At 49.2% G+C, this 24075-nt stretch overlaps 1 protein-coding gene across 1 annotated transcript in view; it reads left to right on the top strand.

The window, feature by feature from the left end:
• The window catches only part of LOC107119226 (splicing factor, suppressor of white-apricot homolog), a 28558-nt gene extending 6589 nt beyond the window's left edge, over nucleotides 1-21969 (top strand). The window contains exons 2-4 of the mRNA XM_015421692.1: nucleotides 12531-12698; nucleotides 14685-14757; nucleotides 21616-21969. Coding sequence (XP_015277178.1) covers nucleotides 12531-12698; nucleotides 14685-14757; nucleotides 21616-21681 — 307 coding nt within the window. The 3' untranslated portion in view covers nucleotides 21682-21969. The remainder of the gene's footprint in view (nucleotides 1-12530; nucleotides 12699-14684; nucleotides 14758-21615) is intronic.
• The last annotated feature ends 2106 nt before the right edge of the window (nucleotides 21970-24075 follow it).

The following is a 24075-nucleotide window of genomic DNA, read 5'->3' as shown; positions in this document are numbered from 1 at the left end:
GAAATCACCCAAGATCAACAATCTAGGGTGCTGCAGCGCCCAGCCTGATATGGCCTCCATCAGGGACGGCAGGCTACTGGCCGGTGCGTTAGGCGGTCAGTACACCAGCCAGAGTGCCAAACTCTCCTCGGCCTCCAGCACCAGGCCGACACACTCAATGCCCATGATCTCCAGCAGCGGGAGTGCCCTGAAGGAGTAAGCCTACCAAATGAAAATAGCCACTCCTCCCCCCAACCCCTAGTCTGTGATTGGTGTAGGACCGAGAACCCAGGTGGGGCAAGCTGGGAGAGAGCTACAGTCTCCCCATCCCATACCCAGGTCTTGGTCACGCACGCCAGGTCTATGGTCTTATTATTTATAGACCTGGCGTTGCATAGCACCAGTGTCAGAGGGGGGTTACAATCTTGCTCCATTACAAATTCCCCCCCACCCCCGCCGCTCCATTCTACTACACTTCTAATCTCTATTTAAAAAATGCCCTCTGTTTTTCCCCTCCTACTGAATGATACCAAATGGGCTTTGAAATCTCCTTCCAAAAACATGCATGCATGGTTTTGGATAGTTAGGGCCATTATCTAAATAGAAAATGGGGCTTTCTCCCCCCCCTTCTCCTCAGACTCATCCTCTTAGATTGGCAACCGTGCCTTTTGGTGAGGAATGACCTCTCCTTCTGTACAAGCAGGAAATAAATGTACTGTGGAAATGGAATCACAGCAGCGGCGATGGGAGGGGTCTGCAGAGTTCAACGGAAGAAAAGAAGAGCCTCATTAACATGCTTAATTTAAAATAGGAGGGAGGTGGGGGGGCGTTTTCCATAGTTGTCTCATTCTTACAGCCTGTTACCCAGTCAGACAGCTTGTGAACTGGATATGTGGGAATAGGCGGGCATGTTTTAGAGCGAAGCGCTCTCCGTGTGTGTAAGGGGGTGGGTGGGGGAGATCGGGAAAGGAAGCGTTTTCCCCCAAGTCGCACACTGCTACTTTTCCAAACTGTTGATTTTTATTTCCGTTGGAGACATCTGCTGCTAACAGTCCCAACAGCTTTAACAGTTCTTCCTTCTTTCTTATCTAGTTTTGCTAACTATGCTGTATCCTGGCTGCTCGATCTGCTCTGTGATCTCCGGCAGTAAAAATAGTCCTACCCTTTGGTCCTCTCCATTGTCCATGAGAGACGAGCCCAGAGGCAAGCGAGTGCATTTTTGCAGAGCTGGGGGGAAACCGAGGCCGCTGGCATCATTTGGAGTGAGCAAACAGCCCATTCCAAGGCTTTGTTGCAAGAAAGCATCCTTGAGGGTATTTAACAGCCTTAATTGGGGGACTGGGTGAGTGCTGGGCTTTCAGTTCGGCTGCTGGCTGCCTGCATCTGTGGAAGGGCCTCTAGCTGCTGAAGTCACTTGCTGACTTTTCTTATACGAGCTGGAACAAAGGGGGAGAGGTACTTGCTTCACACAGGCTTGAGTGCACACAGAGTGGAGCTTTTTCCTGGCATTTTGGAGCACTCAGTAGCACATGACAGTGGTTGGCTTTGGGCTTTGGTAACTCTTATGGTTTCAGAGAGCCTTTCTGATGGAGTCTTATTCTTTTAAAAGCCGAATGTTTCTTTGGAGTGAAATCCTGTTATTTTTGGTGAATGCCCTTGTGTTCTTGTTCAGAAGAGTTCTTAAAACTATTGATTTTTGGTGTCGGCTGCCTGGAGAGCTTGATACTATTAAAGGTAAAGGTTCCCTTGCTTGAAAGCCAGTCGAATCTGACTCTAGGGTTGCGGTGCTCATCTCCGTTTCAAAGCCGAAGAGCCAGCGCTGTCCGAAGACGTTTCCGTGGTCATGTGGCCGGCATGACTAAACACCAAGGCGCACGGAACGCTGTTACCTTCCCACCGAAGTGGTACCTATTGATCTACTTGCAATTTCTTGCTTTTGAACTGCTAGGTTGGCAGGAGCTGGAACTAGAAATGGGAGCTCACTCCATCATGCGGCACACTCGGGTCTCGAACTGCTGAACTACTGACTATACTGATACTATTGCCAACATTCAAAAACTACAGGACTCTTCCATATTTACTTCATCGATATTCTGTTTTGCTCCCCAGTGGGGACCCGAAGTGTCTTCCAGCAGACTCCCCGTCTCCATTTTTTCCTCACAACAACCCTGTGAGATATGTCAGGCCGAGAGCATGTGACTGGCCCAAGGTCACCCAGCGAACTTCCATGGCAGAGTGGGGATTTGAACCTGAGTCTCCCTGTCCAACACTCTAGCCACTACACCGCACTGGCTGTCCATGGTGCTGATTGTGCTCATTTGTTTGGTTTTGCCGCATATTCAGTGAACCTCCGCAACCTCCGCATGTTCACTTTGTAATTTTAACTTCTGAGGAATTTGTAAAAATAGGCTTAGTGACCAGCTGCCAGGTAGCCATCAACTAATGTGGTCTGATCTGGAAGTCTACAAAATCCAGTACTGGATTTTGCAGAGCTGGAAAAAGTACAGAAGAGGGCAACCAAAGATTATTGGGGGGGTGGAGCACCTTCCCTGGGAGGAAAGGCTGAAGAGCCTGGGACTTTTCCATTTAGGAAAGTTTATCTAACTAAGGGGAGACATGATAGAGGCTTATACAATTATGCAGGGGGTGCAGAGAGTTGACAACAATTTTTCTCCCTCTCCCAAAAGAACTAGAACTCGAGGGCATCCAGTGAAGCTGATGGGCAGTAGGTTCAGGACTGCTGAAAGAAAATACTGCTTTACACAGAGAGTGATTAAAATGTAGGATTAGCTGTTAGAGGAGGTAGTGATGGCCACAGGTATAAACAGCTTTAAATGGGAATTAGACAGATTCATGGAGGATAGCTGCCATCCTGTCAGTGGCCGCTAGCCATGATGATGAAAGGGAACCTCCACGTTCAGAGGCAGTTAACCTCTGAATCCCAGAGCCAGGAGGCAACCTCAGGGGAAAGCCTCGGCCTCTGTGCCCTGTTGTTGACCATCCAGAGGAACTGGTTGTCCACAATGTGAGACAGGATGCTGGACTAGATGGACCACTGGTCTGATCCACCTTACTGGCCACGTGTATCAAATTAACTAGGAGTTTTCTTAAATCCCTTCAGTGCCTTTGTAATACCAGGCTGGATCCTATTCTATTCAAGCATAGCAGCTTTTGAACTCTTTGATTCTGCCCCCTCTCACTCCATGCAGTCTGCCACACAATGCTCCCTCTGAGCTGTGGAGGCTTGTGCGAGGGATGGCAAAAAACAAAAACACCAGCACCCCACGAACACACTGGTGTAGCTGCTTTCCATCAGTGGAAAACAGTTTGGATCCAAGCTATAGTCTCTCACAATTGTGTATCGAGTCTTAAAATTAAGCCCTTATCTTTTTCTGTTGGTAGTTAGTTATGTCTGGTATCTTTCAGCACATAAATTCACAAGGGATCTTCCTCCTTTTATCTTTCTTTTTTTTTTTTTTGTTTCAGCTGATGCAGCATATGTTTGTCTGTACCCCAGGATCTCCTGGCAGCCCTTGATCCCTTTACTCTTTGAATCCAGTAGGGAACAGGGGAAGATGTCAAGGAGACCTTAGCACAGACTGCTTTGTGCTTTGCTTTCCGTGTTGAAAGAGGAAGGTCAGACACTCATAAGCCCCAAGCTGGCTTTTCTTCTCCTATTGAGGACAAAAATGTTCTTGCAAGAGAGGACAGACACTAATGGGTTATTCACTATAATCTGCCCAAAAAACCCAAAAAAAACCTTTACTTTGGATGGTAGAAAGCATTTGTGGCAAGCATATACTATTGGAATTGAATTCACTCTAAAAGCAATTAATCTTTGTCCAGCTCAACATTTCTCTGTAAATTGTGGATCATTTTCCTGCATAAGACTTGCTTGTATTCCTAGAACTCTGTTTCTTGTGGTGCCCCTGTGGCTCTCTGTCTCCATCTGCTACATGTGCTTCTGGAAAGCTATTTTCTGATGCTTGGTTTGAGGCACAAATCAACTGTGCCTTGAGTAGAGATGATGGTTTCTTTGGAGCTTGGTTCTCCTTCATAAATAATAGGCACCTAAGAAGAGCCTCCCTGGCTCAGTGGTCCATCTGGTCCAGTATCCTATTTCACACAGGGGTGGCCCTGGAGGACCAACAAACAGAAAGCAGAGGCCAAGACCATCCTCTGATTTTACCTCCTGCTGCTCGCATACAGAGGTTTACTGTTTCTGAATGAGTAGAGGTTCTCGTCAGTCAACCTGGTTGGCAGCCATGGGTGAACCTGTCCTCCGTAAACCCGCCTGATCGCTTTTTAAAGCCCCCCCGTGATTGTGGCCCTGGGGATGGCCCAGGGCAGCCTAAGCTTGTCAGATCCCGGAAGCTAAACAGGGTCAGCCTTGGGTTAGTACCTGAATGGGAGACCACTAAGGAAGCCCAGGGTTGCTGTGTAGAGGCAGGCAGTGGCAAACCACCACTGGACGTCTCTTGCCTTGAAAGCCCCCCGAGGTAGCCATAAGTCAGCTGCAACTTGATGGCAAAAATTTTAAAAAAGCTTGTGGCCATCACTGCATCCACTGTCATGGAGTTCCATGGCAGTGAGGTGGAGGTAGTGACGGCCACTAACATAAATGGCTTTAAAAGGGGATCAGACAGATTCATGGAGGAGAGGTAACTATCAGTGGTTACTAGCTGTGGTGACTGACGGGAGCTTCCATCAACAGAGGCAGAAAGCCTTTGAATAAGAGAGCTAGGAGGCAAAAGCAGGGGAGGGTCATGGCTTCTTGTGCCCTCTTTGACTGGCCCTCCAAGGCAACTGGTTGGCCACTTTGCTGGACTTGATGGACCCCCTGTCTGATCTCGCAGGCTCTTCTTCTGTTCTTATGTCCACAATTTAATGACTTATGGTGTAAAGAAGTACTTCCTTTTGTCCATACCAAATCTGTTGTCTGTCAGCTTCATTGGCTGCCCCAAATTCTTGTATTATTGGAGAGGAAGAAAAGATTCTATCTGTCTGCTTTCTCTGTCCCATGCATAACTTTATACACTTCACTCTAGATAAATGAATGCCTAAAACTCCCTCCCCCCAAAAAACCCCCAGGAAACAGCTGTTTTTTCCCCTGCGGCTTCAGTATTTCTGGAAATTTTGCATCTCTACCTCTGCCATACCTCTTTAGTGGCTCAGAGGTTAAGACACTGCGCTGCAGACCGGAAGGTCAGTAGGTCGGCAGTTTGAGACCTTAGTGCTGTGTAACAGAGTGAGCTCCCATCTCTGGCCCCACTTCCTGCCAACCTAGCAGTTTGAAAGCAAGAAACTGCAAGCAGATAAATAGGTACCGCTTCAGTGGGAAGGTAACAGCGTTCTGTGCACCTCGGCGTTTCGTTATGCCAGCCACATGACCACAGAGAAGTCTTCCAACAATGCTGGCTCTTCGGCTTGGAAACAGAGATGAGCACCGCCCCCTAGAGTTGGATTCAGCTGGCTTTCGAGCAAGGGAAACCTTTACTTTTTACCTTTCTAAACGGAACAGCCACAGATTCTTTAGCCTTTCCTTGTAGGAAAGGTGCTTCAGCCCCTTAAATAGCCTAGTTGCTGTCTTCCGCATTTGATTCCAGTGCTGCATTTCAAATGAGGCTACATCATAGATGCATTGCTATATTGTCCACTTTATGTTCAGTCCTTTTTCTAGTAATACCCTTTATAAGGTTTGCCTTCTTCACCACTCTCAAGTCAACATTTTCTTTGACTTGTCCAGTACAAGCCAAGAATCTCTCTGTGTCTCAACCAGTTGAGACGACATCAGCATAAATTTAAGATAAGGCTTATTGTTCTAGCCGGCATCTTCTGCCATTTAACTATGCTGAACTTCCCTTTGCCACGTAGTTGCTCAGCTGGGTCTCCTCTGCCTCTGGCCAGGTGTTTCCTTAAATAGAGGCCTCCCCCAGCAGAGTGCTGGCAGCAGCTATTCAAATGCACCCAGGCACTCAATCACATGCAAAACAATGCCCCTTCCTTTTCCTCTCAATTGCAGTCAATCACAGTCAAACAATGCCCTTTCCTCTCTCAAGCAGCCAGGAATCTGCAAAAACTCCAAGCGCTTCCACACACTCCCAGACCAGTTCTCCCACCAAAATCCTCAGCTGGATCCTCTCCGCTGAAAGCAAATAAAAAACCACTCACCCTTCTGTCTCCTGCTCCTGTTCCTGCTCAGAGCTCAGCTGGGTCTCCTCTGCCTCTGGCCAGGTGTTTCCTTAAATAGAGGCCTCCCCCAGCAGAGTGCTGGCAGCAGCTATTCAAATGCACCCAGGCACTCAATCACATGCAAAACAATGCCCCTTCCTTTTCCTCTCAATTGCAGTCAATCACAGTCAAACAATGCCCTTTCCTCTCTCAAGCAGCCAGGAATCTGCAAAAACTCCAAGCGCTTCCACACACTCCCAGACCAGTTCTCCCACCAAAATCCTCAGCTGGATCCTCTCCGCTGAAAGCAAATAAAAAACCACTCACCCTTCTGTCTCCTGCTCCTGTTCCTGCTCAGAGCTCAGCTGGGTCTCCTCTGCCTCTGGCCAGGTGTTTCCTTAAATAGAGGCCTCCCCCAGCAGAGTGCTGGCAGCAGCTATTCAAATGCACCCAGGCACTCAATCACATGCAAAACAATGCCCCTTCCTTTTCCTCTCAATTGCAGTCAATCACAGTCAAACAATGCCCTTTCCTCTCTCAAGCAGCCAGGAATCTGCAAAAACTCCAAGCGCTTCCACACACTCCCAGACCAGTTCTCCCACCAAAATCCTCAGCTGGATCCTCTCCGCTGAAAGCAAATAAAAAACCACTCACCCTTCTGTCTCCTGCTCCTGTTCCTGCTCAGAGCTCAGCTGGGTCTCCTCTGCCTCTGGCCAGGTGTTTCCTTAAATAGAGGCCTCCCCCAGCAGAGTGCTGGCAGCAGCTATTCAAATGCACCCAGGCACTCAATCACATGCAAAACAATGCCCCTTCCTTTTCCTCTCAATTGCAGTCAATCACAGTCAAACAATGCCCTTTCCTCTCTCAAGCAGCCAGGAATCTGCAAAAACTCCAAGCGCTTCCACACACTCCCAGACCAGTTCTCCCACCAAAATCCTCAGCTGGATCCTCTCCGCTGAAAGCAAATAAAAAACCACTCACCCTTCTGTCTCCTGCTCCTGTTCCTGCTCAGAGCTCAGCTGGGTCTCCTCTGCCTCTGGCCAGGTGTTTCCTTAAATAGAGGCCTCCCCCAGCAGAGTGCTGGCAGCAGCTATTCAAATGCACCCAGGCACTCAATCACATGCAAAACAATGCCCCTTCCTTTTCCTCTCAATTGCAGTCAATCACAGTCAAACAATGCCCTTTCCTCTCTCAAGCAGCCAGGAATCTGCAAAAACTCCAAGCGCTTCCACACACTCCCAGACCAGTTCTCCCACCAAAATCCTCAGCTGGATCCTCTCCGCTGAAAGCAAATAAAAAACCACTCACCCTTCTGTCTCCTGCTCCTGTTCCTGCTCAGAGCTCAGCTGGGTCTCCTCTGCCTCTGGCCAGGTGTTTCCTTAAATAGAGGCCTCCCCCAGCAGAGTGCTGGCAGCAGCTATTCAAATGCACCCAGGCACTCAATCACATGCAAAACAATGCCCCTTCCTTTTCCTCTCAATTGCAGTCAATCACAGTCAAACAATGCCCTTTCCTCTCTCAAGCAGCCAGGAATCTGCAAAAACTCCAAGCGCTTCCACACACTCCCAGACCAGTTCTCCCACCAAAATCCTCAGCTGGATCCTCTCCGCTGAAAGCAAATAAAAAACCACTCACCCTTCTGTCTCCTGCTCCTGTTCCTGCTCAGAGCTCAGCTGGGTCTCCTCTGCCTCTGGCCAGGTGTTTCCTTAAATAGAGGCCTCCCCCAGCAGAGTGCTGGCAGCAGCTATTCAAATGCACCCAGGCACTCAATCACATGCAAAACAATGCCCCTTCCTTTTCCTCTCAATTGCAGTCAATCACAGTCAAACAATGCCCTTTCCTCTCTCAAGCAGCCAGGAATCTGCAAAAACTCCAAGCGCTTCCACACACTCCCAGACCAGTTCTCCCACCAAAATCCTCAGCTGGATCCTCTCCGCTGAAAGCAAATAAAAAACCACTCACCCTTCTGTCTCCTGCTCCTGTTCCTGCTCAGAGCTCAGCTGGGTCTCCTCTGCCTCTGGCCAGGTGTTTCCTTAAATAGAGGCCTCCCCCAGCAGAGTGCTGGCAGCAGCTATTCAAATGCACCCAGGCACTCAATCACATGCAAAACAATGCCCCTTCCTTTTCCTCTCAATTGCAGTCAATCACAGTCAAACAATGCCCTTTCCTCTCTCAAGCAGCCAGGAATCTGCAAAAACTCCAAGCGCTTCCACACACTCCCAGACCAGTTCTCCCACCAAAATCCTCAGCTGGATCCTCTCCGCTGAAAGCAAATAAAAAACCACTCACCCTTCTGTCTCCTGCTCCTGTTCCTGCTCAGAGCTCAGCTGGGTCTCCTCTGCCTCTGGCCAGGTGTTTCCTTAAATAGAGGCCTCCCCCAGCAGAGTGCTGGCAGCAGCTATTCAAATGCACCCAGGCACTCAATCACATGCAAAACAATGCCCCTTCCTTTTCCTCTCAATTGCAGTCAATCACAGTCAAACAATGCCCTTTCCTCTCTCAAGCAGCCAGGAATCTGCAAAAACTCCAAGCGCTTCCACACACTCCCAGACCAGTTCTCCCACCAAAATCCTCAGCTGGATCCTCTCCGCTGAAAGCAAATAAAAAACCACTCACCCTTCTGTCTCCTGCTCCTGTTCCTGCTCAGAGCTCAGCTGGGTCTCCTCTGCCTCTGGCCAGGTGTTTCCTTAAATAGAGGCCTCCCCCAGCAGAGTGCTGGCAGCAGCTATTCAAATGCACCCAGGCACTCAATCACATGCAAAACAATGCCCCTTCCTTTTCCTCTCAATTGCAGTCAATCACAGTCAAACAATGCCCTTTCCTCTCTCAAGCAGCCAGGAATCTGCAAAAACTCCAAGCGCTTCCACACACTCCCAGACCAGTTCTCCCACCAAAATCCTCAGCTGGATCCTCTCCGCTGAAAGCAAATAAAAAACCACTCACCCTTCTGTCTCCTGCTCCTGTTCCTGCTCAGAGCTCAGCTGGGTCTCCTCTGCCTCTGGCCAGGTGTTTCCTTAAATAGAGGCCTCCCCCAGCAGAGTGCTGGCAGCAGCTATTCAAATGCACCCAGGCACTCAATCACATGCAAAACAATGCCCCTTCCTTTTCCTCTCAATTGCAGTCAATCACAGTCAAACAATGCCCTTTCCTCTCTCAAGCAGCCAGGAATCTGCAAAAACTCCAAGCGCTTCCACACACTCCCAGACCAGTTCTCCCACCAAAATCCTCAGCTGGATCCTCTCCGCTGAAAGCAAATAAAAAACCACTCACCCTTCTGTCTCCTGCTCCTGTTCCTGCTCAGAGCTCAGCTGGGTCTCCTCTGCCTCTGGCCAGGTGTTTCCTTAAATAGAGGCCTCCCCCAGCAGAGTGCTGGCAGCAGCTATTCAAATGCACCCAGGCACTCAATCACATGCAAAACAATGCCCCTTCCTTTTCCTCTCAATTGCAGTCAATCACAGTCAAACAATGCCCTTTCCTCTCTCAAGCAGCCAGGAATCTGCAAAAACTCCAAGCGCTTCCACACACTCCCAGACCAGTTCTCCCACCAAAATCCTCAGCTGGATCCTCTCCGCTGAAAGCAAATAAAAAACCACTCACCCTTCTGTCTCCTGCTCCTGTTCCTGCTCAGAGCTCAGCTGGGTCTCCTCTGCCTCTGGCCAGGTGTTTCCTTAAATAGAGGCCTCCCCCAGCAGAGTGCTGGCAGCAGCTATTCAAATGCACCCAGGCACTCAATCACATGCAAAACAATGCCCCTTCCTTTTCCTCTCAATTGCAGTCAATCACAGTCAAACAATGCCCTTTCCTCTCTCAAGCAGCCAGGAATCTGCAAAAACTCCAAGCGCTTCCACACACTCCCAGACCAGTTCTCCCACCAAAATCCTCAGCTGGATCCTCTCCGCTGAAAGCAAATAAAAAACCACTCACCCTTCTGTCTCCTGCTCCTGTTCCTGCTCAGAGCTCAGCTGGGTCTCCTCTGCCTCTGGCCAGGTGTTTCCTTAAATAGAGGCCTCCCCCAGCAGAGTGCTGGCAGCAGCTATTCAAATGCACCCAGGCACTCAATCACATGCAAAACAATGCCCCTTCCTTTTCCTCTCAATTGCAGTCAATCACAGTCAAACAATGCCCTTTCCTCTCTCAAGCAGCCAGGAATCTGCAAAAACTCCAAGCGCTTCCACACACTCCCAGACCAGTTCTCCCACCAAAATCCTCAGCTGGATCCTCTCCGCTGAAAGCAAATAAAAAACCACTCACCCTTCTGTCTCCTGCTCCTGTTCCTGCTCAGAGCTCAGCTGGGTCTCCTCTGCCTCTGGCCAGGTGTTTCCTTAAATAGAGGCCTCCCCCAGCAGAGTGCTGGCAGCAGCTATTCAAATGCACCCAGGCACTCAATCACATGCAAAACAATGCCCCTTCCTTTTCCTCTCAATTGCAGTCAATCACAGTCAAACAATGCCCTTTCCTCTCTCAAGCAGCCAGGAATCTGCAAAAACTCCAAGCGCTTCCACACACTCCCAGACCAGTTCTCCCACCAAAATCCTCAGCTGGATCCTCTCCGCTGAAAGCAAATAAAAAACCACTCACCCTTCTGTCTCCTGCTCCTGTTCCTGCTCAGAGCTCAGCTGGGTCTCCTCTGCCTCTGGCCAGGTGTTTCCTTAAATAGAGGCCTCCCCCAGCAGAGTGCTGGCAGCAGCTATTCAAATGCACCCAGGCACTCAATCACATGCAAAACAATGCCCCTTCCTTTTCCTCTCAATTGCAGTCAATCACAGTCAAACAATGCCCTTTCCTCTCTCAAGCAGCCAGGAATCTGCAAAAACTCCAAGCGCTTCCACACACTCCCAGACCAGTTCTCCCACCAAAATCCTCAGCTGGATCCTCTCCGCTGAAAGCAAATAAAAAACCACTCACCCTTCTGTCTCCTGCTCCTGTTCCTGCTCAGAGCTCAGCTGGGTCTCCTCTGCCTCTGGCCAGGTGTTTCCTTAAATAGAGGCCTCCCCCAGCAGAGTGCTGGCAGCAGCTATTCAAATGCACCCAGGCACTCAATCACATGCAAAACAATGCCCCTTCCTTTTCCTCTCAATTGCAGTCAATCACAGTCAAACAATGCCCTTTCCTCTCTCAAGCAGCCAGGAATCTGCAAAAACTCCAAGCGCTTCCACACACTCCCAGACCAGTTCTCCCACCAAAATCCTCAGCTGGATCCTCTCCGCTGAAAGCAAATAAAAAACCACTCACCCTTCTGTCTCCTGCTCCTGTTCCTGCTCAGAGCTCAGCTGGGTCTCCTCTGCCTCTGGCCAGGTGTTTCCTTAAATAGAGGCCTCCCCCAGCAGAGTGCTGGCAGCAGCTATTCAAATGCACCCAGGCACTCAATCACATGCAAAACAATGCCCCTTCCTTTTCCTCTCAATTGCAGTCAATCACAGTCAAACAATGCCCTTTCCTCTCTCAAGCAGCCAGGAATCTGCAAAAACTCCAAGCGCTTCCACACACTCCCAGACCAGTTCTCCCACCAAAATCCTCAGCTGGATCCTCTCCGCTGAAAGCAAATAAAAAACCACTCACCCTTCTGTCTCCTGCTCCTGTTCCTGCTCAGAGCTCAGCTGGGTCTCCTCTGCCTCTGGCCAGGTGTTTCCTTAAATAGAGGCCTCCCCCAGCAGAGTGCTGGCAGCAGCTATTCAAATGCACCCAGGCACTCAATCACATGCAAAACAATGCCCCTTCCTTTTCCTCTCAATTGCAGTCAATCACAGTCAAACAATGCCCTTTCCTCTCTCAAGCAGCCAGGAATCTGCAAAAACTCCAAGCGCTTCCACACACTCCCAGACCAGTTCTCCCACCAAAATCCTCAGCTGGATCCTCTCCGCTGAAAGCAAATAAAAAACCACTCACCCCTCTGTCTCCTGCTCCTGCTCCTGCTCAGAGCTCAGCTGGGTCTCCCCTCAGAGCTCAGCTGGGTCTCTCGACTAGAACACATATTGACCCAATCAATGTGTGGGTTTGCAGCAGTCCGTCACGCGCCCTAAAGCCTTGTTACTTGTTATTTGATCTCATCCGCCTCCTCCGAAACACCAAATATTTTCGTATCGCCAGTATTATGATTGCTGTTTGATCATTAGGTAAGAGAAGGCTAAACCAGGATCAGCAACTGTCCAAGGCAAACTCCCACAATCTGTCTTCTCTGGCGAATGGTAAATTGGGGGATTTTTAGAGAGATTCTGACTTTTGTGCTGTTCATGCAGGAAAGGTGCTGCTTTCATGGGAGCTGGGAAGACTTCTTTTTAACGGCGTCATTTCCCCCACCACCACCCCTTGCAGCCAGCCACATAGCTTGATGAGATGAAGTAAAGCGCTTTTGTTTTGCTTTTTTTTGTTGTTGTTCTCAGAAGTCCTCACGAAAAGAAGAAAAGGAGATCTCACTCTCACACCAAGTCCAAAGCACGATCTCATTCGCCCTCCGTCTCACCAGGCAAGCAGTCTGCACTTAAGAATGCCACCCACTCAGCCAGCGTCTCTCCTGTGGAGAGCAGAGGATCCAGCCAAGAACGGTCCAGGTAATGGGCTCTTGTAAGGCTGCGTGTCGGCTTTTGTCTGTCCGTCTGCGAGCCGCTGGCTCGGTTGAAGGAGAGGGCTGTGCTGCCAGGGATTCCGAATGGGAGCACATTCGTAAGGAAGCCTCGTAGGCCTGCCAGCAAAACTTGCTTTCTGTGCAGCTGGAACAAACAGAGAGGGCCGTGTGCCCATTGTACCCTCTTAGCTAGCTTGTGTATTTGGGTGGATGGATGCCGTTTTTCAACCCAAAAGGATATCAAGCAGCTTATAGAAAAAATAATCAAAATACATTTTAACAATGTAACAACCAGTGGGGGGGGACAAAAAAACAGTTGGTGAAGAGAATTAAGACATTGAGCGCTGGTCCCAGTCCACCAGGCAAGTTTTTACGGGCTAAAGCCCTTTCTTGCCCTGTGGTTTGTGCCTCTGGCCATGCCCAGGCTTAAGTACCTGCAAGCAGAGGAGAAACAAACTCAGCCCAGATGTTATTCAGCTGCTGGTGGCAAGCTAGCAGGGTTTCCCCCTCTTCCTCCCCTGGTCATCTGCACCATTACACCAAACGGCAGGGAGAACTTCACCAGATTTCTCAATCTGATTAGAAATCGGGAGGGAAGGGGGCGAAATTCTGCTCATCACCGGGCAGGACAGTGTGGGCCTCTTTTCTGTAAGAGACGAGAAGGGAGAGCTGTGAAGTGATAGACCAAAAGCAGGGAAAGGTTCCCCAAGCTGCAGTTCAACTGGCTTCCTGAGCGGTGTTCCCTCTAAGCTGAGTTGGTGTGTGCCAACTCACAGTTTTTTAGCTTCCAGTTCACACATTTTTGTCTTAGCTCAGGAAGGATGGCTCCAGAGCAAATTAATTTATGCAGTAGCCAAATTGCTCGCTCACAACTTTAATGCCACTAGGCTCACAAAGTAGAATTTTTGCTCACAAGACTCCACACCTTAGAGGGAGCATTGCTCCTGAGATGCTGATACGTACAGTATTGTAAATGATCAATCCTATCAGCCCTTTCTTTTTCTGGTTGCACCTGCACCGGTTCTTTCCTTCTGCACTGTTAACTGTGGCTTCTGCAGTTAAGATTGCAGTGTTTAGCAGTAGCCGCTCTGCACGAGATGGCACCGTGCGTGTGGCTTTTGGAAAAATAACACTCTAGTGAGCTGTTCTCACTCAGGCATCCTCTGGGAGAATGGTAGTCCTGTGGATCTTTTCAGCAGTAATGTAGCATCAAACCTCTGCTGTTTAGCTATGAACCCTGATAGCAGCACTTGATGCACCTAGCTGTAAACTTGTACATTCCAGTGTGGTATAAGGTGGTGTAGAGTTGGGCTTGGAATGGGGGAGACCTAAAATAGTCTTGGTCCAGTCATTCAGGCTGTCCATGCAAGGATAAAAGAAGGAAGAAGAATTGTGTTTGCTGCCCCTACTTCCTTGGAGAAAGGCAGGTTAAGAGAATAGTAAAAGAATAAAGAAAACGACCCCTGGTGAGAATGCAGTGGTGATGGAATATTAGCAAGCTCTGCACAGTATCCTTCTGGGGTGTGGTGTTTTGTTTTGTTTGGGGGGGGGGTTTCCTTGATGGTCTCCCATCCAAATATTAGCCAGAGCTGAGCCCACTTAGTTTCTGAGATCGGACAAAATCGGGCTAGCCTAGGCTATGCGTCTAACTGAGATGTTTTTAAACAATTCTTCTTTTACTTATAGTATTTCCGTGTAGGGGAAAAGTGCTTTTCCAGTGTTCAATCTGCTGCACATTGATATTTACAACAAACCTAGACCAGTTTTATTATCCCTGCAATGGAGCAAGCCTTCGTGGTGTTGAGACAGAAGGCCATCTATCTAAGGCAGGGATGCAGTCGGACCACGGGACTTGCTCTTTAGCCGTTACTCCCTGCTAGTTCTGTTTCTCAAAGGGGGTCAACTACCCAGATGTCCATTTCCATGTGCCAATAATGGGATGCTAACGCATGTCCCCTTTCTGAATTTTCAGGGGAGTTTCTTTGGAAAAAGACGGCCAGATCTCTTCAGCCATCGTGTCATCAGTACAGAGTAAAATAACTCAGGTAACAGTTTAAAATGTTGTTACTGCAGGCCTCGCCAGTAAAGGATGAACCGTGTTATAATCATGTGACGTCATGTTTTAATTGCAGCCTCAGTGGTGGTGTGGCTCTGAAAGGGCGCTGCAAACAGTCTGTGATCATTGCCCTTCCCAAATTATGTCTGTCCGGTTTATGAGATAAGAGTCTCCTTACTTGCCTGCATCATTGCTGTGGTTTGCTTTTGGAGGCCAGTTGGACTTCTTTACTACCTGAATTGTTTTCAGAGCCATTAACGGTTGCAGGTCACAGTATCGGTGCAGCAGCTCCAATGGTTTTGTGTCTAGCCTTTGACACGCTTAACAAAGTGCAGCTATAAGCCTGTCTGTCTTCAATGTCTTTCATGCCTTGCAGGGGGAAAAAAATCTGTAAATCTGTGATAGCACCATCCAGTTTTCACTCTTTTCAAACATGCATCTCCTCGTCTTGCTCCCTGCACATTTTAATTATGACTCGCCTGGATGGGGGGGAGGGTTTTTGGTCCAGCAGCTTCTCCTCTGCCAAAACAGGGAAGAACAGTCCCTTTTGAATACCAAAAAGTGAGGCCAAAGCAGGTAAAACCTGTATGGCACGGAAGCCTCAGTGAAGAGGAAAATCAGGGAAGATTAAGCAGAAAAGCTGGCAGGACCCAAACCCACATTTTGGAAGTCTTCCGTTTTCTTTGGATACTTTTTTCCACACACAAAAAATGCAATTATGAAACTAGCTGCTTGTCTTCTAGTCTGTAGGTGTTTCCAGCGACTGGATAGAATTCCCTGGGCTGTGCCTCAGTGTTAGGGCATCTGCTTTGCATGCAGAAGGTGCCTGGTTCAATCCCCGGCTTCTCCCATTAAAAAGGACCAGGCAGTGGGGGATGTGAGAGACCTTTCTCTGCCCGAGACCTTGGAGGACTGCTGCCGGTCTGAGTAGGCAGTACTGATGTTGACGGGCCAGTGGTCTGGTTCAGTACAAGGTTCAGGCTCATGTGGAGCTTTGTGGAGTTCATGACCAAAAGAACTGTGAGGAGACATGATCCAAAAGGTGCTCAGTAAGAAACAGTGGCTTCAAATAAAGCCCCTGTGTGGACGGACTCTCAAGGAGTGGGGGTCCAGCTAGTGGGGCTGAGAGGAGCTCAGTCTGCTCCAGTGTGGTGTAGTGGTTAAGAGCAGTGGACTCTAATCCGGAGAACTTCCTCCTCTACATGAAGCCATCTGGGTGACCTTGGGCCAGTCACAGTTCTCTCAGGGCTCTCTCAGCCCCACCTGCCTCACAAGGTTACCTGAATTGTTTTCAGAGCCATTAACGGTTGCAGGTCACAGTATCGGTGCAGCAGCTCCAATGGTTTTGTGTCTAGCCTTTGACACGCTTAACAAAGTGCAGCTATAAGCCTGTCTGTCTTCAGTGTCTTTCATGCCTTGCAGGGGGGGGAAATCTGTAAATCTGTGATAGCACCGTCCAGTTTTCACTCTTTTCAAACATGCATCTCCTCGTCTTGCTCCCTGCACATTTTAATTATGACTCGCCTGGATGGGGGGGAGGGTTTTTGGTCCAGCAGCTTCTCCTCTGCCAAAACAGGGAAGAACAGTCCCTTTTGAATACCAAAAAGTGAGGCCAAAGCAGGTAAAACCTGTATGGTACGGAAGCCTCAGTGAAGAGGAAAATCAGGGAAGATTAAGCAGAAAAGCTGGCAGGACCCAAACCCACATTTTGGAAGTCTGCCGTTTTCTTCGGATACTTTTTTTTTTTAATGCAATTATGAAACTAGCTGCTTGTCTTCTAGTCTGTAGGTGTTTCCAGCGACTGGATAGAATTCCCTGGGCTGTGCCTCAGTGTTAGAGCATCTGCTTTGCAGGCAGAAGGTGCCTGGTTCAATCCCTGGCTTCTCCCGTTAAAAAGGACCAGGCAGTAGGGGATGTGAGAGACCTTTCTCTGCCCGAGACCTTGGAGGACTGCTGCCGGTCTGAGTAGGCAGTACTGATGTTGATGGTTCAGTACAAGGTTCAGGCTCATGTGGAGCTTTGTGGAGTTCATGACCAAAGGAACTGTGAGGAGACATGATCCAAAAGGTGCTCAGTAAGAAACTGGCTTCAAATAAAGCCCCTGTATGGACCGACTCTCAAGGAGTGGGGGTCCAGCTAGTGGGGCTGAGAGGAGCTCAGTCTGCTCCAGTGTGGTGTAGTGGTTAAGAGCAGTGGACTCTAATCCGGAGAACTTCCTCCTCTACATGAAGCCATCTGGGTGACCTTGGGCCAGTCACAGTTCTCTCAGGGCTCTCTCAGCCCCACCTGCCTCACAAGGTGCCTGTTGTGAGGAGAGGAAGGGAAGGCGACTGTAAGCCGCTTTGAGACTCCTTCGGGTAGAGAAAAGCAGGGTATAAAAACCAACTCTTCTTCTCCTCATGCCACATACTCATTTTTAGGTACTGGAGACAGGAGCCCAGTTACCTCCCTGTCCTTAAGGTGCTGTATCCCCTGAGCACTTCCTCTCTGCCCACTTCTGTGTGGCAAGGGAGAGGCCATAGCGTAGCGGCAGAGCACCTGCTTCCCCTGCAGAAGGCTCCCAGGTCCAGTCCCTGGCACCTCCAGGATCATGGGTAGCTGGGATCGAATGCTTCAGGAGGGTAGCCACCTTGGTCTCGCTAGCATGGAGCCCAGCGGCACGTTTAACACCAACTTGATTTCCAAGATGTGAAGCTTCCAGGAGTCAAAATCTGACAAAGAGACCAGTGAGTCCCAAGAGCTTCCCTGGGAATCTTGTTGGTCTTTAAAGTACTACCGAATTCAAATCTAGCTCTTGAAGGGAAGAACACTCATTGTCATGCAGAGAGCTGGTCCCAAGTGGCGTTGAGCATCTTGGCTGCAGAAGGCCACTTCGTCTGTCCATCATACGTTTTGCCAGTGTTGAGAGGCCAGTCGGCATACTGCGCCAACAGTCAAAGCCAGTGGGCAAAGGTTGCTCTCAGCCACACCCACACGCTCCCATTTCCCTGCCCATTGTGGCATAGATGCTGCAGCAGAGAGCACAGGTCGCTACGCTTCATCCTCAGCCACTGTTTACTGGCAGCAAATTCAGGATCGATAAAAGGGAGTGCTTCTTCGCCCAATGAATAATTCACAGGGACTTACAACTGCGAGAGGCGGCAACAACCACTTGCTCAGACATGGGTTTTTTTAAAGAAAAGATTAGGATATCATCTACTAGCTGGGACAGCTAAATGGGATCCCCACTAGCAGAAGCAGAAGACCCGAATAACGCCAGGAGGGCGTTCCCTTCAGATCCGGCAGGTGCCCTCCCCAGAGGCATCCGGCTTGCCACTAAATCTGAACTAAAAATGGACTTTTGTCTGAGTTGCCAGCAAGGGAACGCGTGTGTTCTTATCAACATCTCTAGGTAATCTTTCAAAAGCAGATTGGCCTGAAGATCTCACATTTATTTTTAAAGGAGGGGAAAGACAACTTCTTTTTCTCCCAGGGCTCCCTTTCTTTCCTGCCTTGCAGTAAGCCGGCTTCTGCTCTCTTGAAATAATAAAATCGTACTGTGAGTAATGAATTCCGACTGCACAAGCCCATGGCAAGCACGGGGCTGTATCAGAAGCCATCGGGCTCCGTTCACATAAAAGGTGGCCTGTGGCTCTGGGATGGGGGGAGGTGCCAAGATTGCGAGCGGGGTTGCTGCTTGTTGGTGCCTTTTGACCTTTTTTCCCCCCCACTGAGGAATTCAGGTCCATTTAAAAACGCTTCTTGCAGCGAGTGCACGTGCTACCGTGGAGCTTTTGCTTTCTAGTCTGTCTGCCTCAGGGTTTGCAGAGAAGGTCTCCATTTGCAAGCTGTACTTCACACCCTCTTCCTAAGAGTTAAAGCAGCTCCACCGTGGAGCAGGCTTCCTCGGGGGGAGGCTGTGGGCTCTCCTTCTTTGGAGGTTTTTCAGCGGCGACCAGATGACAGCAATGCTGGTTCTATGATCCAGTGTGAATTTAGGCGGATCATGAGAGAGAGGGTGGGAAGGGATGGGCCAGTGTTTGGCTCTTGTGGCCCTTTCTTATAGACCCAGGATAATGAAGATTGAGGAGTTTTCCTCGAGGCCAGATTGGACCAGGGATCCTGGAGGTTTTTGGCCTTCCTCTGGGCATAGGGGGGAGGTCACTGGGGGAGGGGAGGGTTGTAGCTGTGAATTTCCTGCACTGTGCTTGGGGTTGGACTAGATGGCCTTTGGGGGATCCCTTCCAGCTCTGCGTTCCCTACCTTGTGCCTTTGTAGTGATTAAGGGAACTTGCCTAAGTTCAAACATCCAGTTCCCCGATTCATGGTTTCGGGGTCGGGAATGGGCCCACCTCTGCTTGCTTTCCTCTCTACCAGTCGCAGACTCCCCCCCCCTCCCTTTTTTAGTTTGCCGTCACATCTGCATTTTTTTAACGGAGGGGTTCCATCTTCCTTAGCTGTGTTTAGAATTTGCCTCTCACCTGAGGAGTCTTTTATGGATATCATTTGAGGCTGATGAATGTTGTTTTATGCTCCCGACTTGTTTTTATGGCATGTTTTATTATTGATCATTCTTCCATCGGGGTCCGCGGTTTTATTGTGTTTCTGAGCCACCTTGAGCAGTCTCCGAGCAGGCATCATATACATCTGCTAAATAATAAACAGGCACGCTCTCATTAGCACTAACCAGCAGTTGCCTCCAGACTGGGATTTGCCATTCAAAACCTGACGCTCGGTCACAATTTTCTCAATTTCGGAGGAAAGGGAGCTCTGATTCTCGAAAGCTTCTGCCCTGAAACTCTTGATGGGCTCTAAGGTGCTTCTAGACTCAGATCTGAATTTTCTCAGTGCACCTCCAGCGGTTAGACCAAGCTGGGAAAGGGGGAAGTATGTGGCACGTTCTGTATCTCCAAATTTAAGGGTTAGGAGATCAGAAAAATGCAATATCTGATAACTTGGATAATTAAGCATGTGCCAGAATGCACATTTGGCACCATGTTGAGTTTTACTAGTGGCTGAAAGAGTCTGGTCTTTAACGCCTTTCCTCAGGGAAGAGTCCCAGGCTGATATCAGCCGGGAGACAAAAAGCGTTCTGTGGCAGGTGAGTGACACTGACAACGCCGAGCATAATCCCTGGAGCATCAGTGTCATAACTGGCTTTTGAGTTGTGTGCCGGAGGGCAAGATGTCACTGCGCAGGAAACGCGAGGACAGGGCCAGACTCTTCTACATGCTGATGCATGTCTTGTACTGTATATTTATTTGGGAAATGTATATGTCACACACACACACACACACACACCCCTGGAAAGAGTCCGACTCCCAGGCTGCCGAATAAGAAAGTTGAGCAATAAACGAGAGCCATTGCGGCGTGGTAGTCAGTGTATCTGACAAAGCCCAGGGAGATCTGGGTTCGAACCCCCACCAGTGTTCCCACTAAGCTGTGGAGTCTTGTGAGCAAAAATTCTACTTTGTGAGCTACCGGCATTAAAATTTTGAGGGAGCAATTTGGCTGCTGCATAAATTAGTTTGCTCTGGAGCCATCCTTCCTGAGCTGGAGGCTAAAAAACTGTGAGCCGGAGGCTAAAAAACTGTGAGCCAGCTCACACTAACTCAGCTTAGAGGGAACACTAACCCCCACTCCCGCTAGGTGAATCTCCTAGACCGCAACAGGAACAAAATTTATAAAACCCACAGCTGAGGCGGGGGGGGGCAGCCTCCAGAACAAATTTTTTTAAAAGCCACTGCAATCAGACACATACTTATTCCAGTTCTAATGGCGTTTGCCAGAAGAAGTGGGGGACACTAGAGCCATGGTCGCCAACCACGGTGCCCGCCAACACTGTTCCTGGTGCCTGCCAAGTGCTTTGAGGAAATAGGCAGCACAAGGCTTGGGCTTCTGCCCAGCAGGGCTTCTGATTGGCTGTACAGATTGAAATGCACCTGTGGAACGGAGCTTCTGCCTGAAATACCGAAGAGGTAATCCTGGTGTTATATAGATAACCTCACTCCCTGACCTGCAGCAGCCATTTTATGGTGTGCTCCACCGCTCGTGGCAGCCATTTTTGTGGCTGTGCCCCTCGCCCCCTGTCAGAATTCCAGAGATGCCTCCAGGCTCAAAAAGGTTGGGCTCCCCCTCCTCTAGACTATTTGCTGTTCTGGGTGTGGTGCTTGCCACGGGGTACCAATCCTTGTTACAAATGCCCCCTCTCGACAGGCTCTCTACGGAAGCAGAGGTTTCCAGCTTCCTCAGGGGGTTGTCTCCTTATGCGATTAATAGTCGTGTACTATAAGTCAGCAGGACCCACCTGCTAAGTTTCAGTGCCACCTTCAGGAAAAGGCACTTCATGCTAAGAGAAAGCGGCACCATTGGCAGAACGACGCCGGCCCACTTGCTTCTTGTTTCACTTGGCACACGTGCCAGTTCTCAGGCATGGCACAAGTCAGGGGTCTCCAACACGATGCCCGTGGGTGCCATGACACCTGCTGACACTTTTCCTGGCGCCCGCCCAGTGTTTTTAGAAAGTGGGCGGGGCCAGGTGAGGCTTCTGCCCAGCAAGGCTTCTGATTGGCCACTGGGGGTTTGATCGGCTGCGCAGATTTTTAAATATGTCACTCTGGCAGCAGCCGCCACCACAGCACAAGGCTCTCCACTTTGTGGCTGGAGGTAATCCGTAGCAACCATTTTGTTGCTAGCTCCACCTCCTGTGGCAGCCATTTTGTGGCTGCGCCCACCACAGTGTATCAGGATTCCAGAGGTGCCCACAGGCTCAGAAAGGTCGGGGATCCCTGGCGTGATTTGTATGTGTACGGACCATCTTCCGAGTGAACCCAGCGCGCGCTCACTTCTTTCCCTGTCTTCCTTGCAGGATCTTATGGCCAAAGTGAGGGCTATGCTTGCAGCTTCCAAAAACATCCCAACCAGTGCCTCCTGAGACCAACTCTCCAGAAGAGCTTCTCCACCTGGAAGCTATGCTCAGATGGCTCCCAGCACCTCTTTTCTTCCGACAATGGATTTTACATGTACAGCAGTGGGTCCCCTCGGAACTTTTAACACATTTCCCATGTGGAACGTCCCATCAATAAGGCGCCTTGGGGGGCGGGAGGGGGGTTGTAAATTACATTTTGGACTGATACTTCATTAACGTTTTGCAATGAAAGGGGTCTGTACATTTGTAAATACAATGTTTCTGTGAGTGTAACTCAATAAAAATGCAGAGGAACCCTTTTTATTAGCTAAATGTTTCCAAGAGGCTGTTTTACCCCCTGCTTTTTGAACGTTTTAAAATGTTTCCGTCTGGAACTTTTAGCTTAGGACATCTGTTGCTATTTTGAACCACGATGGGCAAAAAATGTTTTCAGTGTCCCACAGGCAAGCAGGCCTTAATTACATTTTGGTGTAGTGGTTAAGTGCGTGGATTCTAATCTGGGAGAACCGGGTTTGATTCCCCACTTCTCCACTTGCACCTGGCTGGATGACCTTGGGCAAGCCATAGTTCTGTCACAGCTGTTCTTGAAAAAGGGCAGTTTCTGTCAGAGCTCTCTCAGCCCCACCTGCCTCACAGGGTGTCTGTTGTGGGGAGGGGGAGGAGTTTTTACCATCAAATTGTAGCCAACTTATGGCAACCCCATAGGGTTTTCAAGGCAAGAGACACAGAGGTGATTTGCCATTGCTTACCTGTGCATCAACCCTGGTATTCCTTGGTGTTGTTCAAGGAGCGTAATGCTCTTTGGGGGTTATTCCCATCCAAATGCTGACCAGGGCCATCTCCACTTAGCTTCCGAGATCTGATGAGATCGGGCTAACCTGGGCTATCCAGGTCAGAGCCCAGTCTTCTGTTAAGCAGTATAGAAAAGCAAAAATGTGACACAGAATCAGCACTTGTACCTCCATGGACTCTGACACCTGAACAGACTCTACCCAAGGTTCTAGATTCAAGGTCTGCAAGAAGACAGGAGATATACCATTCCTCTAATCCTCCCAGGAATTGTTGGAGGATGGGTATAATAAATGCATATCTAAGATAATTTTAGAAGGGGATTCTTGCCAGCAGTGAGTTAACTTGGCAGCATCCAAACATGTTGGCCAGAGCTTTGCCGGCACCCAGGCTGGTGCGACGTAGCAGTTAAGAGAGTTGGTCTAGGATCTCAGAGGCCTGGGTTCAAATCTCCCCCCCACCATGAAGCTGGCTGGCTGGATTCCATCTGGCCATTCACGCTGCCTGACCTTCCTCCCAGGGTTCTTAGAACAGAATGCAAGAACTACACCCTGCCCTGCGCTGCACTGCTTGGAAAGGAAGGGCAGGGTAAAAATGGACTAGATAGAGAACAGGTCATTCATATTCCCATTCTACAGATTTGTTTATTTCTTCGATTTCTATCCCGCTCCCCTACTCCCACTGGCGTGGGGCTCAGTGAATCACAACATATGATGAACAAATTATAATATATTTTAAAACATGTCAGTTTAAAACAATTCCAGATATTTACATTTTATCAGATGGCAGTACTATAACACGCCCCGGGGAGAGAAGGGGAGGAAGAGGCAGGTGAATCTGTATAAATTGGGATGAACAAATTATAATATATTTTAAAATATGTCAGTTTAAAACAATTCCAAATATTTACAGTTTATCAGATGGCACCTAGTATTACTATAACACGCCCCGGGGAAGAGAAGAGGAGGAAGAGGCAGGTGAATCTATAAATTGGAATTCTACTGACCTTACCCTTATGCTTGGTGGTACATTTCCATTTTGCAGTCCTGCACGGCCCGGATCTCACTTGGAAGCACATTCCACCAAACTGGAGCCACCGCCGAAAAGGCTCTGGCTCTAGTTGAAGCCAGGCGAATATTCCTTGGTCCTGGGATCATTGGTGTGTTGTTGTTCAAGGAGTGTAATGCTCTTTGGGGTTTATGCCAGGAGAGGCGGTCCCAAAGATATGGCCAGCTTTATAGTTCCTTGAGAGTCCCTTGGATTGCAAGGATATCAGTCAGTCCTGAAAGAAATCAACCCTGACTGTTCCCTGGAAAGCCAGATACTGAAGCTAAAGCTCAAATACTTTGGCCACCCAATGAGAAGGGAGCACTCACCGGAGAAGACCCTGATGCTGGGAAAGACTGAAGGTCATAGAAGAAGGGGACGGCAAAGGATGAGATGGATAGACAGAGTTATCGAGACAACAAACATGAGATGAAGTAAACTCCAGAGGACGACGGAAGACAGGAGGGCCTGGCGTGATGTGGTCCATGGGGGTCGCGAAGAGTCGGACTTGACTGTGCAGCTGAACAACAACATAGTTCCTAGGCTTTGAAGGGCTTTCAAGTT

The sequence above is a fragment of the Gekko japonicus genome, unplaced genomic scaffold (genome assembly GCF_001447785.1).
Source record: "Gekko japonicus isolate JY-2015 unplaced genomic scaffold, Gekko_japonicus_V1.1 scaffold2830, whole genome shotgun sequence".
Classification (NCBI taxonomy): domain Eukaryota; kingdom Metazoa; phylum Chordata; class Lepidosauria; order Squamata; family Gekkonidae; genus Gekko; species Gekko japonicus.
Note: the sequence above shows the minus strand (reverse complement) of the source record. Positions and strands in the feature narration are given on the sequence as shown.